The sequence below is a fragment of the Caloenas nicobarica genome, chromosome 5 (genome assembly GCF_036013445.1).
Source record: "Caloenas nicobarica isolate bCalNic1 chromosome 5, bCalNic1.hap1, whole genome shotgun sequence".
Classification (NCBI taxonomy): domain Eukaryota; kingdom Metazoa; phylum Chordata; class Aves; order Columbiformes; family Columbidae; genus Caloenas; species Caloenas nicobarica.
The window spans coordinates 35,603,074-35,623,195 of NC_088249.1; the positions used below are offsets into that span (position 1 = coordinate 35,603,074).

The 20,122-nt window shown below is 41.5% G+C and overlaps 1 protein-coding gene across 1 annotated transcript in view; it reads right to left on the reverse strand.

The window, feature by feature from the left end:
• The window catches only part of PLEKHH1 (pleckstrin homology, MyTH4 and FERM domain containing H1), a 44,617-nt gene extending 25,680 nt beyond the window's left edge, over nucleotides 1–18,937 (reverse strand). Inside the window, exons 1-6 of the mRNA XM_065635376.1 lie at nucleotides 18,797–18,937; nucleotides 13,023–13,085; nucleotides 9,836–9,985; nucleotides 6,512–6,595; nucleotides 4,839–4,920; nucleotides 1,094–2,103 (exon numbers count right to left, since the gene is read on the reverse strand). Of these exons, the coding sequence (XP_065491448.1) occupies nucleotides 1,094–2,103; nucleotides 4,839–4,920; nucleotides 6,512–6,595; nucleotides 9,836–9,985; nucleotides 13,023–13,085; nucleotides 18,797–18,937 (1,530 nt within the window). The remainder of the gene's footprint in view (nucleotides 1–1,093; nucleotides 2,104–4,838; nucleotides 4,921–6,511; nucleotides 6,596–9,835; nucleotides 9,986–13,022; nucleotides 13,086–18,796) is intronic.
• Nucleotides 18,938–20,122: the final 1,185 nt, after the last annotated feature.

Genomic DNA, 20,122 nt, shown 5'->3' on the forward strand with positions numbered 1-20,122 from the left:
CTGCAAAAAATTTAGCTTAAGGGCCTAGAAGAACCTTACGTGGGAACTCTAGATCAGAAAAAGGAATAATAGCCAATTATTCCAAGCTATTTCCCTTGTTCCAAGTGAGTACACTGTTCATGACACCTTTCTGACTTCTGTAGCAAATAAAACAGACACCTTGAAAACTGCGGTTTCTTTTACCACACTATCCAGCTTCATACCGAGCACAGTTCCATATTATAGACTGAATGCAAAGAGATTATTTTTGAAAAATGGCTGTGATTATACTGAGGTTTAAATTGGTATCATAAAGGACACAGCCAAAGATCACAGATAATGTCAAGTTTTCATAGAACAACATTATAAGACATAAGGATTAACAACAAGTGCTTGACTTTGCCCCTTCAATAAACCACTTATTTGCCTATGCCTTTAAAAAAGCAAAAGAAAATAACGGAATTATCTCTTTCAATACTACATCGATTTCCATCAAGTTTATCAGTTAGATTGAAACTTTAGCAAACAATCCAATCATCTGAACTAAGAAGTAACTGAAAATGATAATAACAGACTTCTCTGTTATGTAAAGTAAGCAATAGGACATGTATATTCACTTTACCAATGGTTTTCACAAAATTTTCCTGGTAGCAGAAGTATACCACGAGACAGGAATGCTGAGTTCTAATCCATGTATCTATTCCTGCATTCACAGCTTTTTCTGACCTTGAAACTATCTGGCCTGGTCCATTTACTTGCATTTATGACTCACTTTTCGATCTTAAACACACACTAAACAAAGGATTAACTTTTGATGACCCATAAGCATAAAACACAATGCAGCACCTCTTGACTTTCTTTTTATTCCTGTGTTTCTTGAGTAATATTTTCTTTCACAGATTTTTTTTTTCCTTATAAAGAGAAAATAACAAAAAAAATTGTCAGTGGAATGAGCACATCTCATGATCTGGAACTGTCAGACTAGGTGGTTCAGAAATGTGACTGATGTCCACAGGAAACAATTGCTTGAGACCAAGAACTGTCGTAACCTAACTACTGGGCGCTACTCAAAGATAAACAGCATTTCTCAGGCTGTTGTCTTTGTATTTCTTACCCATGATGGAAATCTGTGCAGTGGTGGTGTGGGAGGTTTACCTCCTGGGTCAAGAACGCCAGCCTCCAAACTCACAGCTTCTCTTTGCCCTGCAGATAAGTGGTTGATTTCCTCACACACTGTAGCTTCTTCCCTCACCAGACAATGTTCTGTCTCCATCTTCTCCAGTACCCCATCATCATCAATGTCTGTCTCCTTCACTTGCCCATGGCAGACTGGAGAGCCTGTTACAGGCTGGAAGGTGCTAGCTTCTAAGCTCATTACACGGTGGAAAGAATTAGTCCCTGGCTGTGGTTGGCTGTAATGTCTCTTGACTAGCTGGATACTGTCTCTTGGTGTATTAGGAGTCCGTATTTTTGGAAAGGTCATACTACTGCCAAGGCTGCATTCCCTCCCTGGACAGAAGGAATGGGTTGTAACTGCTGATGTTGACACAACCAAGGGTGGTTCCGCAGTTTGGAGACGGCTTTCAAGCATGCTGATTATTTCTCCAGAAGAAGAGGAGTCCAGCTGGTGGGAGCGGAACCTGGCACACAGATCATCAGAGAAGCGGGTGCCATCCAAAGCCACGTGTTGCAAGGTGCTCACAGTGCTATGTTTTCCTTCCAAAGATGACTGGAAAGTCAAAGCCTCAAGGATTCTTGTGGCCTCAGCTGGAGGGTCCAGTGGTGTGGGATCAGAGCACCCTAACCTGTGTTCAGAACTTACGTGTGGGAATACATCTTTCTCTGTGGAGAGATTCCATCTTGATGGGTCAGACATGAGCTTCAGTGTGCTCTGGGAAAGCAGAGATTTATCCTCTTCATCCTCAGTACAGGTGTCATTAGAAAGGACTATGTTTGCTGTAGAGAGGACACGTTTGGTAGATCCTGTCTGACACACCTGTCTGAAACCAGGTGCAAAGAGCACAGATTTCTGGTCTACGTTCTCAGCAAAAGAGGCCTGTGATGCTCTGGGCTTCAGAAAATTACAGCTCCAAAGAGATTCAAAAGCAGGAATGCTGGTCATATCTACAACAGAAGAGAACACATGGTTAGGGCATTCAAATGCTTTACTGTCTAAAATCTTACTTGCTAGTGTAAGTTGTTCATGTCAGTTGTATTTCAATAGCACCCTGGCCTGGTTAGGACTATACAGAATGGAAAGGAGACAGCTGGGCACAGCTATAACAGAAGTGCTCTATATTTATAATTGGGAATAGTACAGAAAAGATCAATAGGAAATTATTAATTGGTGTTTCTTACAAAAGTGGAATTAAGGGCTGCCTAATGAAATTATCAGGCAGCATGTCTGAAACTTACAGAAGGAAGGGGGGGGTTTCAAACAAAAAAGGAAATAGGATGCCGTGGTGTCCAAAAGATAGGCCAGAAAAAGTCATTTATCAGTGGTAAAAATAACAGTTTACACTGAAGTTCTATCTTAGGAACTTCCTAAAACTCTGACAGAAGAAGCAGGAAGGGTATGTGGAGAGAAGGACAGCTCTACTTGCAATATTTTCTACACTCTTTCCTGACACATCCACAGCCAACCAGGAGACAGGATACTGGTGGCCTAGGCAAGCTTTCGGTCTACCTCAATATAGCAGTTTTTACTCTTACCTATCCACAATTATGTCTCTTCACTTAAAACAGCCATGAGAAGTAAGTACGCCTACCCACACCAGGCTTTGTCAAAAACCATCTAAGTGGCCAGGAAATTGCTTAGTGTGGTTTTTTACTTCAATGGACCTATAGCGATTTAAGACAAATAAACTGGTATGGTTCTTGCCATTCCTAGATGAGGCTTTCAGCATACGTATGGAGACCTTCTTCACCATCACACTAATCAGTGAGGTTAGTCTCTTTTCAAGAATTTCCCTAGAGCTTTTTGCTATCCTTTTGTGCTATATTAACCAGCAGTGCTTTTTGTCAACAAGTTTTCTAACAGTTACTTACATGTTTTTGCTGTAAAAACTTCCTTTTCTTCGTTTATTTTTTCTCTACCCCTTCAGTTGCTATAATAGAAGATGACACAAAAGATAGATCCTAGATTGCCTCCATTGTTCTTTGTCTATTTAGTACCTATGCTTTATAATTCTTCTTTCTTCCTTTCCATACTTACTAGATTTAAAGACTATCTCGGTTCTACAGGTTCTGCTGAGTAGCGGCTTTAGGGTAAGAGAAAGTGTGGATAAAACTTAAAATGGCAGAGGATGTTACTTCGCTTTATGATTTTGATTGACCTTGGCATTTATATTGGCTGACTGAAAATAATCAAGTCATAAGATGCTTTGGAAATTGCATAAATACAGTTGAGTGTGACTCGGCACAGCTATCACTGAAAATGCTGCCTGAACATTAAACTGGACAGGCATTGCTTAACCACTAATGGCATTTGCGAGGAAGAAGGAACAAACTGAAGACACAAAGTACAGAGGGGAAGGGCAAACAGCAGAATAAATCACTGTTGGTTGTGGAGAGGTGGAAACCTGCTTTTGGAAACACAGCTGAGAAAAAGACAACCATGAGAGCCTGACCTTGGCACTTGAGTCACAAGGAACTGAATGCTAACAAAGCCATTCCTAACACATAATGCTGGCACAGATTTTCCCCTGCCTCTGAGGTAAATCATTAGTATAGACTGAAAAGATGCCATTCATTTTAAATATTATTGGTGTTTTTTGCAGCTTCCTACATGTGACAGGAGGTGAAGCAGAGGAAGCCATTACTATTAGCATGGCGAGAAAGAAGAGATTTGTCTCTCTGCAGAGGCCTCTGGCACAGCGAGACTAGTGGGGGACATGAGGAGAGGGCAGAGCTGTTTACTGCCCAGAGAGTCGGGATCCAGGGAACACTTAATACCAGATTATTAACGCAGCTTACCAGCCATTCTCTTTTTGCAAACAGCCAAAGCCAGAGGGGATGAGAAAAACCCAGTCATAAAGCATTTATCTAGAAATATGGTGGGATTTAGAAGGAATTTTGCCCTATTCCCTTGCTGTGGAGTGATAGGAATGCCAGAACGACTTCTGCAGGAAAGAAATGCCTCCTGCCTGCATGCCCAGTGAAGTTCTGGAAACTGGCTCATCTTATTGTGACCAAACCAAGCTCATTAAAAAAACAGGAAGAAAATGGTTAAGAGAGAATTTCCTCTTCAAAATGTGTTGCAATGAAAGGTGCTGATTTTAAGCCCTGGAGACCAAAGTTCTCCACCTATCCACCAAACAAGAACTGCAAAAAGTACAAGCACCGTAAGCAGCTTTCTCCAGCCCAACCTGATGGCACAGAGGAACCCAACCTCTAAAGGCAGACCAGGCAGCTGCTGCCTTGTCCCATACAGCCCCCAGTTACTCAGCTCACGTGCCAGCAGAGTTTCTGTGGGGATGAGGATAATTCATGTGTGGAGGTAAAGTGAAATACCTCAGAGACTCCTACTCTGCACCACTGAGGTGAATGGAGAGCTTTGCTATGTATTTCAATGACTGCTTCTAATTCAGAACTCAGTGGCTTATTTTAATGACAAAAGCAGATTCTGGAAAAAAAGGGGTCTGTGTTCAATCCCTGGTGGGAAACCAATTAAAGGTTGAAGGCAGATAAGTAATGTTATTCCGATCTTAAAAAGGGACCTACCAAGGAACAGAGCAATTCTACTGCTTGCTCACTGTCACAAGTGCTAATTTCTAACAAAATTAAAAATACAACCCAGGAATCCTGACTTCCACTCTTGAAGTGGTTACTAGGCTACAATGCCAGGTGAACACATTTACCTTGCAATGTATCCTGAAGGGCTTCAATTTGCTCCGTCAGTCTCTGATTACAGTTTTTCAGGTGGTAATTTTCTAGCTCAAGCTATGAAACAACAATAATAAAAACTGAAAAATAATGCAAAACTGTGTGCGCCTGTGTTCCACTATACAGAACATGTCTTAATCTTTATTACATTCGAGTGTCTGAACAGGAAAAGAGGATGGGTGAGCCTACCAGTCACCTTGAAACCCTTCTCCTCAGCAGCTCCACTGGATAACCCACTTAAACACTTTGCTGTGCTTTCTCAAATAGCCTTTGTATATACTATTTGCACTTCTCAAATAGATCTTCCTTCCTTGCTATTGTTTATAATTTACTCCTGCTCCAGAAATAACAGTCATGAAAGAGACAATCAAAAAACCTATTACCCAGGAGGAGCATGTTTTCCCCTCTCACCCCATATGTGGTTATAAAGAGATCCTCTGGATCCAGGGGACCAAAGAAAAAAACAAACAAACAAATCGACTCCAACCATTAAGGGTGCATTTACATTTGCAATTAGTGCACAAGTGATTCTTTGCAAATGTGCCTCATGTCTTTGCTTGAAGTGACTCAGGATACAATCTTAAACACAGCAGTGGTGCACCCAAAAAGGCTTCCCTCTTGATGGAATCAAAGTTGAAATTGCACCCATGATGCTGTCTAGAGCGACGCATTTGCAACACAGACGCAAAGTCCTTCAGTTAGCAGTGATGCGCTTGTGCATGGTATGCACCTAGAATCAGCATCTGGCACAAACCTCCTTGCCACTAAAGCCACAATGTCATTGTATGGTCCTGGATTCACCACAGGTCACACCAAGTCAACTCCTGTGCTTCCTCCTTTGTGCTGCACCAGTCAGAAATGTAGATGCACCTTAAGTTATCTCATATAGGAAAATGAAAGAAAAGCAGCACAGCAGCTCAGTAAATTGTCTAGGCAGTCTAATGAGATTACAAAGTCAAATCATAACACAATTAGTGTCCACAAAGACTGGTTCTTCCAGCTCCAAAAAATTCCCTTTCTGGCATAAACTGGGAAATCTATGGCTTTAACTTGGAATAAAAGGGAAAGACCAGGTAGCCCCATTCCCTGTAGTAAACTATTACTGCATCTTTAAAACTGTGTGCTGACCCACTGCTATCTTTCAGGTTTTCTGGAGGGTATTGAATCAGGCCCAGATAGAGGCATAAGTCCACAGGATGGGTAGGAGCGCGAGGTTAGACATGAGAAAATGCTGGGCAGTAGGAAAACAGCCTTAGTCAGACAGGGCAAATTAAGGAAGAGCAAAGGATATGTGTTTGTGTCACAGCTGCTTTGTCAGAAAAAGAGACAGAAACAGCACCCAGAGGAAAAAGGGAGAGGCAGAGGAAAGCTAGGTGAAAGCCACTTGTGAGCAGTAAGTCGTCTTCAGAGACTGCTTTTGGGCATTAGTGACTTCACAGTCACTTATAGTTTGCCCAAAGCAGTAAATAGCCCTCAGCGAGAAGGACGACCCCAGCTCTGCAACAAAGTGTGTGTAGGGCCAAACAAGCAAAAAGCCTCTGGCTGATTGACTGTCCTCAGGCTATTGTGCTACATAGGAGCCCACTAGCAAGGCAGCCGCTGAACTCAGTCATAGGTCTTGAAACCTGGCAGCAAGCTAAAGACTAACCTCTCTCAGCTTAAATGTTACCCACTCCTTGATCTTGGCAGCTTTCTCTTGAACAATTTTGGCTTCCTCGGTCCTCAGCTGTTTCTGTGCCAAAAAAAGATTAGATGCATTAGCAGAGTATAACTAACTGTTCTCACTAAGTTACTGCATCATGAGTGACTTAAACATTGAAGCTCTCATTCCAGAGGTAAGATTCAAGACTACTATTTGGATGTTATTATTTAGCTGACCTCTAAAAAAAAATTAAGCTCTAAGTTGTCCTACATGATCACTGGAGTCAAATTCAGAGGGTTGTTTCAAGACTTTGTTGTGGAATAGCAAAATCCAGTTCGGGTAATGATTGCCCACCTATCACAGTTTCTTTTGAGTACAGTCTGCAATTTTTCCCATTTTAGATGTTTTTGCAATGCTTTGCAATGTTGCTGTTTGCTATTGAACATCTGTAGTGTTCCCCCAGCCTCCACACACACATATTGTTGGCTGGTTAATAAGAATTAAGCAGTGCCTGTAAGTGATGTATAAACCAGTGTAATTCTTCCAAGTAAAAGAGATTCAATAGCTGCAGGCACAGGTGTATAGACTTTTAAAGGTGCATAAGATGGACACTAATACAGACAATGTATTTAACACGCAAAATATTCCCTTTGAGAAAGAAAGATAGCAGACTCAGGATAAAAAAAGCTCCAAAACTTGACCTTGAAACACTAAGACCTTCTAGGAGGTTTTGAGATAGCGTAAGTGGTTGTATGTTTACACATCCACTAAAACAAGTTCTAGTCCACACAAAGGTGTTATGGGAATACCGTTGATTTGCACAATGAACATTTTTCTTTAAGTATCTGCTTGGGCAATATTGCTACAATATAATTTTTGCAGCTGTGTTTTCTCAGCTGCGTTTTTTTCCTTTTCTGGGAATTTCCTTTGGAAGATTGATACTACAACCACCTGAAGCCTTCTGTTCATCTTCTGTGTGGCTTCATCAAAAGCAATGTCACTAAAATGTCTCCTATCTACATAATGCTTTGAACAACTACAAGGAGAAATCTGCTCAGGAGCAAGGGAGGGAGGAGGGGAACATACTTTGCATGACACATTCAGCCCTGGTTTCTCTAATTAAATGGACAAAGGTTAACACCTTCTGGTAGAAGTTGGTGCTTTCCTCACTAGATTTTTCCCCACTCCTCTATGTGAACAAATTATCATTATGATAATAAAAATGTCAGTGCTTCACCCTCTCCCTTTTAAAATTTTTCACACTGAAGGGTGTAAGGTGACCTAATGAATATCATATAAATACTCAGTAGACTGCAGGAAATCCTCGCATCTTCACATAGTTTTAATTACCACAAGCTATTCATCACCACAACTGCACATTTAAAAGCTCTTATTCAAATATCCTTGCTGACTTTAAAATAGACTTTGGCAGCATTATGGGTAGCAGTAACATTTATAGTTGAGCATACTGAAATAAAAGTAATCAAATCTAATGCTTCAAGAGGAGGATTTATTTAATTTTTCTCCCCGAATATGGCTCTGTCTGTTCCCAGGAAAGAGCCTTTGCTGGAGTAAAAATATTAAATGTGCCTACTAGTCTGAAACGATACGGCATATGTAGTGGATCTACCATAGTTCTCTGAATATCCATCCCATGAGAAATGCCTTTGAATCCCTAATGGCCTGAACTTGTCTCAGATCAGGGACCAAGAGGCAAAAGATTCAGAATATTGCTATGCTACATGGTGAAGGGCAACGCCAAGATTTTATTTCGGGTCTTAAATTAGAATAGTGACGTGACAACAGCATTGTCACAGAGCTTAGTAAGCCCTGCCTCTAAGCAGAACCAAGTCACTCAGGCATAGCACTCATAGATGCAGTTATTCCACTTTAAGATCCAGAAGCAGTTAGATATTCTTTGTGTCCCGTGCTATTGTGTACTCCAGACATGACCTCAGTGTTCTCTTGTTAACACTCTGAACTCCACAGCTCTCCTTATCTCAGTGGAAACAAAAAGGATGCCTTACAGGGACCCTTAGTGACATCCAGCACTGCCACAGAATCACAGAATGGTTAGGGTTGGAAGGGACCTCTGGAGATCACCTTGTCCAGCCCACCCGCTAAAGCAGGTACACCTAGAGCAGATTGCACCATCCTGTCCCATTCTGAAACTAAACTGGTGATCCTAATAGAAAGTATTTCTTGTCTGAAATTTTCAAACTTCCACTTTCACTTCTAGAATCTCATTTTGCCTCTTGTTGCTAGAATTAAAAAAATTCTACTACCAGAAGATTTTTCTACTTGTGTTTGTTGATTTTAGTCAAATCACAGCTCAAATTTTTAGGTACATCAGAATTTCTTCCATTTTTGATTACAAGAGCTGCTTCTAGACCTTCGTCACTATTGTATAGCTCCTTTCAAACAGCTTCTTTTCCCTCCAAAATGCAGAAACTTCATCTACATCCTGCCTGAGCAAGCTGGCCTGGGGAAGTGACCTGAAACCCTGAATATTACAGAGACCCGACACCTGACCTCCACACTACATTTAGTCTGAGTAAGTTCAGACATCTTGCCAATTTATTTTGCCCTTGAAATAGGTGACAATTAGTTAAATGTAAAATGTAACTCAAATGGCAAAAGTATTTTTTGTGTAAAATTCTAGTGAGCTATTTCTATTTAAAAGTAATTTACTTAACAACATATAATACCTCATTCCTCACATTATAAAGACCACAGGGCAAGGCGTTTACTAGAGCCAAAATACAAGCCCTGCTATAGATGTAGCTCCTTCCTACCACCAACTAAGAATGGAAAAAACTAAGAACTATCATGTCAGGAAACAGCTGCTCTTTTATAATGGGGACATTAGACAAGATATGAACTAGGCTAAAGGATTGCTGAAGACTGAGAAAAGTCCCTTCCGAAGAAGCATCATATGCTGAGTCAGAAATGGGCTACAGAACAATTTTGTAGAGCAATCAATATGTTAGGAAGCCAGACAAACACTGTGACCAGACTCTAGCATTACAATTTATGGTCTCAATACCGTCTCAATACTAACATAAAGAAGTCCTTTAAGGACATTGACCAATCTCCTACAATGAAGAGACAAGGGCTACTGAAGCTGAAGTGCTTCAGACAAAAACTTTAATTTAGAAAAGAGAAAGGAAGGAGAGGATCTTGCACTGAGCAGGGCATCACTTTACAGTTGATCTGAAGGCAACTGAGAGGCTAATATGTAATGGAGACACAATCCATACTTTTGAAACATACATTAGAGTCCCTCCAACTCATGAAAGGTACAGGTCTCGCTGTAGAAAATATCTTTACCTGTTTTGCTAGCTGTGTCTCCAATCTGTTGATCAGATCTTCCTTTCCTTGCACTGTGCCCATCAGCTCTCGGTATTTCCTGTGCAGAGTGCTGTCTGATTCACTGGTCTTCACATTGGCTAGTTTTATCTTCTCTTCCATAAGTCTTACCTGGAATGACAATTAGAGGGAGACAAAAAACCAAAACAATGCAAATGAAGGAGCTGCTTGTTTAGTGGTAAGACCCTAACAGAGTATTTATGGGCTTCAAAATTTTGAAGTCGGGAAAGGAAGGAAAAAAGCAACCCACACCTTCGAGTCACAGGTTATATCCACATGTGTCAAAAGAACATTGTCCATTCATTTGTAATGCTGAAGCAGCAACAGATGCAAACTGAACCATGAACAGATAAACACATTGTGGATTATGAAATATTTGCAGACTATTGGTCAAAGGGTCCATAAAGGCACTATAGTCTACATAGACATATGGGCAAGGTACACCACATTTTCCTCCTTCACAATACTATGGTAGGCTTTTTACTAACAAGATATACACCTGGCCATGTGCTTCAGATCAATATTTCTACAGGAAAGTGTACTACAGAGTTCCTTCCTCCTCCTACTGCCAGCTTAGACAATGTTGTGGCAACTTCTGGCTTTCTGACAAGTCTTTTCGCCAGACCTGCTATGGACTTACATGTTAGATATTTCAGAAGCTTTGTCTATCTTTGAGCTCCTTACAGTGCCAACACTAGTTCATCTCAAGCACAAGCACCAAAGTAATGCTCCTTCACTACAGAAAACATTTCAATGCACTAAAATCAGGCTGTTGCTGACGACTTCCCCTTTTTTTTAGCAAACTTTAAAACCTCCTTGCTTTCTTCAAGACCTACGTCTCTCAATATATCAGTCTGTTTTATTATTACCTCATACTATTGCAATGGATATAAGACTTCATTTTTAAAGGTGAATAGAATTCCACCAACTCAACTCAAACCTGCTAACTGCAGCATTTGATGACAGGAAAATATCTGGTTCCAACACATCCCAGAGTGACCCAATCTGCAAAGAAACCAACTCCAGATACCACTAATTTTGCATGAGTTTGGAACCAGGAAGACAGAATGCAGGCAATGATCTGAGCACTCCACAGAGTCTGTGAAGAGAGTTACTCACGCTCTGTTGAACAGCCTACACTTCATACTTGCAGAAGCTGTGCTTTGTCCTCCTGTCTGCCTGCATTAGGCAGAGAAGCAAACTGCCTCTTCCTCACACTGAATCAGAAAGGTAGGCGCCCAACATGTGAGCCAGAAAACTAAGCCTGCTGAGTCGGATGTGTTTTCATTAGAGTTTAGAGTGATTATAGTAAAAAGAAATGGCCCCTCCTTTCTGTCTGATGCCTAAATGCTGACTCTGTACTAGAGGCTCAGAGAGGGGACTGCAAACATGTGATTTCCTTAATTGAGGTTGGCAGCTACAGGGAGTCCATTGAATTAATAAATCCAAACCCCTAGACTCCTGGAGAGAAAGATAACAAGGGATTTTACACTTGATGTGGAGCCCTCTCATTTGTCAGCTGCTTCTCATTCATGGTGAACATACTTGTTAGTGGAACAGAATGGTCCTACTCCTTATGTTGTCACTTCTTCAGGCTGTCAGGCAGCGATGAAGTATTTCTTTAGGAACACTTATCTCTGGATGTGGATAAGGCTTCTGGAAAGGCAGATCCTACAACTTTGAGGGTTGTTAGTCTTTAGGATCTGCCAACACATGGCTGTAGAACTGCTGACGGCAGGTGAGTGAAGGCAATCCTCCTTTCTCCTACACCTCCCCAGCCAAGTTCTCCCTTTCTTGCCCATTCTCTGACCTGGCTTTGACTTGCCCTCCATCTGCTCCCTTGCTGCCATTGCACCTTACCACATCATGGACACTCTGAGGTGTCTGCTAGTATGAAACTTCCTTCATTGGCCTGTGGCAATAACTACATTTCCTGCTGGTGCTGTCACAGTGACAATGTTACCTTTGCCTGTCTTGGTTGGGCATGGACTTACAGACACCACTACCAAGAACAACTCTGGGTCTTGGTTGGCAATTACTGATCTAGCATAGAGGCCAATGACATGCTGACAAGACATAACATCTTTCCTATATTTAAGCTGGTCAGAAAAAAATCTTGATATCAATATCGAACTGGCACAGAATAGTACCTTTTGCAGACAGAATACCTTACCAGCTGCTTCAAGTTCTTGATTCCTGGGCAATATTTTTCCCAGTGCTTATAACACTGTCTATTCAGTCCTTCACTACTGAAGTGCTCTTCAACAGCCATTCTTAGCCATTTTGCATAGGTCTCAGTTCTGTGCTTTAATCTCTGACTCAATGCTCAGTCCTGGAGCTCTTGACCAGCTTGAGGGAGCTGGTTCACTCCAAACCTTCCCTTCAGCAGTGGTCTGCAGCAATGCAGGAGCTCAGACCATCTGGCCCTTCTTGTCTCTTTTGTTTTTATAATACTCCTTACAACACAGACTGTACAACAGTCTGCTTCCCAAAGGTCCATTATTCTTTACAGCCTGGTTCACAAGCTGAAATCTCTCTCTCCCCTTCTCCGTTATTCAAGAAGCATAGAAGGACTAGCTTAGAAAATATGCCTAATTTTTAGATGGTTACAGTAATATGAAATGAATCCAGCTGTAACTGCTTTTCTCCATGGGCTCCCCAGCCAGAGCAGTAATTACTGAAAAGAAAGTCCAAAACTACTGATGGGTTTTGCAAACACAGCGTTACTTCTTTCGCAGAACCTCCTCTACTTGTAGACAAGTCCTTACCAGTACTCTTAAGTATTTGTTTTCTGAGGACCCGCTGCCAGGCAGTTCTATCTCTGCACTTTAATCCTGAGGTACAACATCCTTTTCCGTAACCAAGCATGCCTATCATGGATGAGGGGTAAAGGCTGTGAAGCTGAGATGCAGATATAAGGTGCTGGTTTTCACTTTGGGTTGAACCTATTTAGGTGCCTGTCCATAGCTAAGGCTGAAAGACTTGGAAGGAGACCAGGAAATCCGTTCACCACCGTAAATCAATGTTTCTGTAGCAGAGCAAAGCACAGCACTGCAGCCTGTATGTTAGACTGTATGCTAGACTGCGGGGAATTTAGAGTAAGTTCCTGCTTGGCTTGTACCAGAGCAAATATAAGAGAATCTCTTACCTGTTTCTCTGCATCCTCAGCTCTTTGTTCTGCTTCTATCACTCTCTGTTCCAACTCCTGCATCTTCAGAGCCAGAAAAGAAGAAGGGGAGAGGAGGAAAGAAAGAAAAGAAATTAACATCACCTGGAAATTCACATGTTTTACCCAGGAATCTTCCATTTCTTGTGCAGGTCTACAGATCTTTGGCATTTTTTGGGTTAACTGGACTGCTTTGATGAGGGGGGAAAAAAAAAAGTGCCTTTGACCTTTTTCAGTCTACTGCCCTACTTCACATTTACCGGAACTATTTTCTCATTAGTGAGCTTCATCATTCATTACATGGGTCAAGGGAATAGTCCCAAAGTCTTGACCCCGTCCCTAAAATTTACACACCATGGGTTGTCCTTGCAAGAAGCCTGTCTACAGCATGCCATTCTTTCCTGGTTTTATTTCAGCTAGGATTCATTTACGAAAGTAAATAAAAATGAATACATCTTGGAAAGCTCACAGCAGGTCCTCCACGATGCCACATTATAACCAATGAGTACTTTGCTTTGGCTTCTAATGCATCACAAGCTCATAACTGACAAGATTAACAATGATCTTAATTTTCCTATGTTTTTTTAATTTTAAAGAGCTTTGCAAACTGACAATTCTGTGATTCTTTATCTGAGCATTGCTGCTATTGATGTCAAAGGACACTGAATAGAATTTTATTCTAAATGTGTATGAATCACTTCATTCTCAGTGAAATGCAGATATACCCGGGGTTCCTCTAACAACTTACCACTAAAGCCCAGGTTTTTTTAATAGCAACTTAAGATCTCATTCAGTACTTGCAAGGTCATCCTCCACTACCTGCCTTGCTTTGATGGCTTTCGGATTTAAGCCAAATAACATGAAATCAGTGACACTGAGTTTCATCCACTAAGCTGCAAAATTTGAGAAATTCTTCACAGAGTTTCCACCATTTATTTGTGTTTTACTAATAAAGGAATGACATAGAAGCAGCTTCAGAAGCTTAAAAGAATCATGCTTCAAGCAGAAAACAAACTGTAAGTGGAACTGAACTCCTTTTCTCTCCAATGCATTTTGTGATCCTTGATAAAGCATTGGGGCCAAGTATTCAAGCTGGTCAGTATGAGTACCAAAACAATACTTCTGAAAGTGGGACTTATTCCCTTTGAGCTGACCGCCCAGACTGGAGACATGATCATTCCTGTGTTTCCATTTCCCCTCCTTCAAATGCCACCAGGACAATTTTTCATACATACACACTGATCGTAAGAACAGACTGACACCTATTGACAAACATATCAGAAAGATACATATATGTAGACACCTCAATGGTCATATAACTAAAAAAGCCATGCCACAATGAATTCAAACCATGAAGATCAGAAAGTGCCACATTTAGCATGATACTCCTCAGGTTTGTTTTCTTGGTGGTGCAATCGATGATATCATGGTTTACAGAGCTTAATAACCAAATCACAGACATTCCTTTGGCAGAGGGACAGAAAGATGCCACAGAATATTGCACAGGTAGCTGAAGGTCCTCTGACTGAAACCCCAGCCTCTGAGAGTCTTGGTAGAGACTGAGCTTAAGGCAATCTAACACTGATAGCAGCAGTCTGGGTTATGACATGCATCTGTGTGCATTAGAAACAGTGATATACCCATGTATTTATCTATTAGTCTCTGGATAGTCATCACCACAGACAGGTTGCAGCAAAATACATTGGTGAAAGACAGATGCTAACTGGATATGTAATACACCTTGTGAAACAAAGACAGTAGCTTCAGAGTAACTTTCTGATGAATTGTCAGGGTCTACATTCACAGCACAGACTTTAGATGAATCTCTGGACCTTTTCCCAAAGGCTATCCTCATAGATTAATAATTCAATTGAAGGTGGGCGATCTCCATGTTATTTTAAGAAGACGGCACTGTTCTGACTGAAAAAAAAAAAAATCTTTGTTGTCCCAGCCTCGTGATAGTTTGCATTGCATTACTAGCAGTCCTGGTTCCTGATCAGGACAGAGAATGTATGCCGAGACCATTCCTGATCACTGGAGTTATGAAACTTCTTGTGCAAGAAGGGTGACCTGGCTAAGATCCAGTCGAATAAATTACTTCTGTCATCTTAATTCCCTCCGTAACCTTAAATGAACTTGCGCTTTTCTTAACTTCCTTTACTACATTGTTGGATTGTCCTACTATGAACTGTTAAGTAACTGCTGTGTTTCTCATGTACACAAAATGATTACTTCACCCATCCCTGGTGTCATCTGTCTCACTGGAGTGCATTCAGATTTAATACATCCGTGCTTGTAAGGCTCTTTCAAATCCCCCAATGAATTAATAATAATGCTTGGTATTTACATGGGTCCTTTCATTCAAAATGCTTTATAATTTGACAAATGCTACTAAGCAACTTGACCCAGGTCACATAAAAAACTTAGTGACCAAGCCAAATTCAAGTAACTTTTCTCTCAGACATTAACCCAGGCAGCTTGTATGGAGAAAAACAGGCCCAGTTGTCTAACCATGCTTGCAGGAGACAAAAGAGGATTTTTCTAAGTGCTGTTTATTGCAGTAGGACAGAAGCAGGTTAAAAGCTACCCACATGACCCTTCTAACAGCTGCAGAAAATCCTCCTATCAACCATTCACATAGGCTTTCCCTCTCCTGATGGCTCAGAACACACTAAGTGAAACTGAGTAAAAAAGTTCCTGCACATGTTACCCTCATTTTCGTCCTGTTGCTCTCTTCCAGAGCTCACTCCTAACCAGGTCATCTTGCTGTCAAGGAAACAGTCTGCTATGTGTCTCCCCAACAGAGAGAGGAGTATCCCTTTCTTTGTGTGTGTACAAGAACGTCAGAGTGGAAACAACTGCCTGTTTCCAAAGAGACCACAACCCCTGCCGACATCCACAAGAAGGCAGGACCCAGGGGTCTTGTGCCCTGCAGGGCTCCAGCAGGATGGCAGAGCTTTGTCTCGGCGACCAGGAGCTGAGGTCAGCCCGCAGCCAGGCTCTGCGCGGTTGGTTGCCACTGCTTGATAGCCAAGACCGGGCTACCAACCTGGGACTTCGCACCATGTGAACTAGGGCACTGGCAGTTAAACTCTTGGGTTTTAAATTCCTCATGTTCTGAACAGTGATCTAGATTATTCAATCTAAGCGGATTTTAAACATTGGAGGTATTTAAATTGTTAGTGCACATTGTGCTACCAATGTCAGGCATGAGTCGCTGGGGTGTTTTTGTGAGTTAAGGTAGTAAAATCTGCCTTAAAACAATAACATTGGTTATAAGGACTGATTTAAAATGTGGGGAATCAGGTTTCCAAGCCTTTCAATCAAGCTTCCAGACACCCGAGACAACCTAGCTGGTGAGAAAGTATCACACTGCTTTTAACATTGTTCTTCAGTTTCACTGGCAAAGCCACTTTTTTGTTTTTCTAAATTTTCCTGCTGCTGCAAACCATATTAGAGGATGTCAGGGGCAATGCTCACCACAGGTTGGGCAATGCAGCTTCAAACTGTGCCCATTTCACATTTTTTCAAGATCTTCTCCCCCATCCCCCAAAACCCCAACTATTTGAAAATGTAGTACTCTTTCAAATATGTCTGGGTCTCTTCTCTCTCACAGAGAGAGTGGCAAAGAGAAAAAAAGAGGAGGAAAAAAAAAAAAAAAAAAATCACAGTTACTATAAAATCTATGATAAAAATCTGTGGAGCTGGCATCACTACGCATAAAGCACGCACTTTCTCTGGTCCTGCATCACTGCCCATCTGAGGGGATGCAGCATGGACAGGAGCCCAGGTTGCTGTGACTACTGGGGAGCCCTGTGGCGATGGACAAAGAGGGATGGAGGGTCTCTGAGCAAGCTGTTGCAGTGTTTGGGAACCCGAGGCACAGGACGCTTCCCAATGGCAACGGTCAGCATCAGCATTGCAAGGTGAGCACCTACTCTGGTGCCTGGAGTCCACCTGTGCCAGAAGAGCCTGCCGGAGCTGCCCAACAGTCCCTGGGGCTCTCCCCTTCCCACACGACATTCGGAGTAGGGAATTGCAAACCTGCAAGTTCTTTGACCCTGCAAGTAGGCCTACAACTGTGCTGTGCAAGTAGTTACAGAGTAACCTGATCACTGAACCAAGCTGCTCCTTAATCTTAACAAAGGGAACATCGCTCTGACTGAAAGGCTGGATTAATGGCAGTCAGGCCTCTTCCTTGAGGAGTCCCCTGAAGCAGATGAAAATTTCATTCTCTGCCACAGCCCACAAACCTCGCTATAGCGACAGTCAAAAGATGTCTGGCAAGCCTATTCCCCAAAAAGAAAGTTTGATAGGTGCGTTTCTTTGTTTTGCATGGGGGTGGTCAGACAGTCTCTCAAAGCAGAAAGTAATAAAGCATGAGGCCACAGGTGCCATAATGCAGCAAAAGTAAAGTATTGCACGTAGAGTACTGGTTGTCTTTACCAGACCTGCGCTACATTTACACATGTTTTTTTTAATGTGCCTTTATCTAAACAGACTTTACAGCCCCTTTCAGAGTTTTCCAAGTTAAATAATCAATAAGGTCACTCTCAGAAGCTACCTTGAAAAGATGAAAAGAGTACTTAGAATTGCATATTTTCTTAAAATATGAAGGGCAGAATGAATGCTTCATGCAGTATACGACACTAGTGGAAATGTAATTGCAGTTAAAGCAAGGATGAAAATTGCTCCACTCTGAAGTAGATGTCATTTGGATGTAAAAACATCCAAAACCAACAAACAAGAATATACACATAAAAGTTACGTAATACAAAATAGAGCAAAAGTGAATTTAGAACATATCTGTCATCAGGTACAGCTGAAAAGCACTTGGAGTAAACTGCAGTCAGTTGTGAAGACTTCAACTTCATTGGCACACTGTGACTGAAAGAAACTGTTCTCACTTTCCAATAGCAATTGAATATCTGAGTAATCTTGGACTGGACTGTGATAGTGTAAGCCACATTTTGAAACAAAAAAGGAAACCCACAGCAACCTATAAACTTTGATTTTATGCAAATTAGAAGTAGTGGAAAAGCTTTAATTCACATAACTCAATTTAATGTAAAGAAAAAACACCAAAAATCCACACCATGATGGAAACAAAAAAAACCTACCCCAGAAAAACCTTCAAATCTTTGCCAGCCCTCTCCAATAGGATTGCAAATGAATTAACTTAGTGCACTTGAAAGAGATTAGTAGGAGATGCTTCTAAAAACACCAATGTTATGCAAGTTTCTAACATCCAGATCTCAAAGCACTCAGTCCTACTCTTCAGTATCCCTAGAATGTTTTGACTGGGTATGCAATGTTACTCTAACACTACGGCACTACATGTACCCCTGTCCAGTATTTTAACATTCCAGCGTAATCTGCGCTCCTGTAAGCTTTTCTATTGCCAGCGAAGTCCTGATCCTGCTATTCTTATGCCAGATATCCATCTTTGCTCTGCAGCTGCCCCAGTCACTTCAGATGTTCAGAATATTGTTGATACAGTGTCTTCCAGTAGAGTCCAAATACCTGGTGATTTCCCAGTAAATGAGGTCAAATTCTTATTTTCATTAATGCCACTTTACACCACTCTGACAAGGCACATCTCTGTATCGCAAGTGATAAGCAGAGTGCAATGCCATACTGTAATCAAGGAAGAGATCCCCACTGCAAGTAATAGTTTTATTGGATAGCTCAGCTTTTAGGGATTTTTTGCTTACATGCCGTAACTCAGCACACAGTAGAAGCCACCACTGCCTCACCTTCTCAGCTAACAGCTCCCGGACCTTGCTTGCCTGCAAGCGGAATTTGAAGAGCTGGGACTCCAAGGCAAGGCATCGCTTTTGCCAGTCCGTACAGCTGCCATTCTCCACTGTGAGTTCTGCCATTGCGAAGCTAATCATCCATTTGAGATGTCGTCTGAGGCGCTCTAAAAATCCTACAGAAAAGAAAGGGGAAAAAAAAGAATGTATTTTAGAGTGGCAAACTTTTCACCCCTTGTGCCTAGTCTTCCTTGGTCCATCTTACAGGACTGCCACAGGTCACTTTTTAAACAGATAACAGATAAACATTCAAATAAACTTTTACCTTTACTAATGCATCATGCTGTATATTCCTCAAACAGCCTTACTGCCACCCTTACAGCCTTGCTCAGTATCTACATACAGACTAGGAGTATTTTTACTCCTGCCTCCTTTGTATCTGTATGGCTGTAAACTCTCAAGTCACTAAAACCTCTTAAACATAACTCAGGTCACACACCCATTATTAACTTGGGGCACCAGTGTTTTATACAAATGGTGTTAAGAGGATGTGATGTATGAAGCAACAGTGTTCCCAATCCCTAGTTATTTGATACAGTCAGTCCACAAGGAGACTGCAAGAGTAGCTATACCATAGTATCTAAATAATTGCTCTGTTAAAGCATAAAGAGATCCCAGCCAGGAATAAGTTACGGCTGAGGACAAAACATGCAGGTCTACTGAAGTCCTCGTAGGCATCAAGATATATACACAACTCCACGAAGTGGAAAAAGCTGTGGGTTTTGAAGTTGTTTTCTTTTGTTACTCAATAACTGTTTAGACATTTCAGATATTTTTACAGATCTTTTAAAATGAGAACAAAGTGTACGTAATAAGTATCCTTAAACAAATTCAGATGTTTGTTAGCACTCACAAAAAGGTTTATAGTATCAACTCAGTGTGTGCAGTCCCGGAGCCAGCTGTATAACCCTACAATAACAAATGTTTACAAAGACAGAACAGTTATTAGTTCATCAGCTCCATCAAAACACTGAAACACATGCTTATTAAAGGAACTTCTCACCTGCAAACTCACAGGCAAACTTGGTGCTTTCCCGAACTGGGGCCAAAGTAACAGGCCAAGACTTGGGAGAGAGCAGTGAAATCACTCGGTCTCATTGCCTTCATATCTGCTTTTGCAGGGTGGGAAAGCTTAAGATGTCCCTCTAGTTGTACCCACTTGCCAGGACATCTGGCTCATGTTTTGCATGGCAGAGACCTGAGATTCCAGTTACCCTAAGTATACATAATAGTGTAAGTATACATAACACAGCAAGCCACTCTATC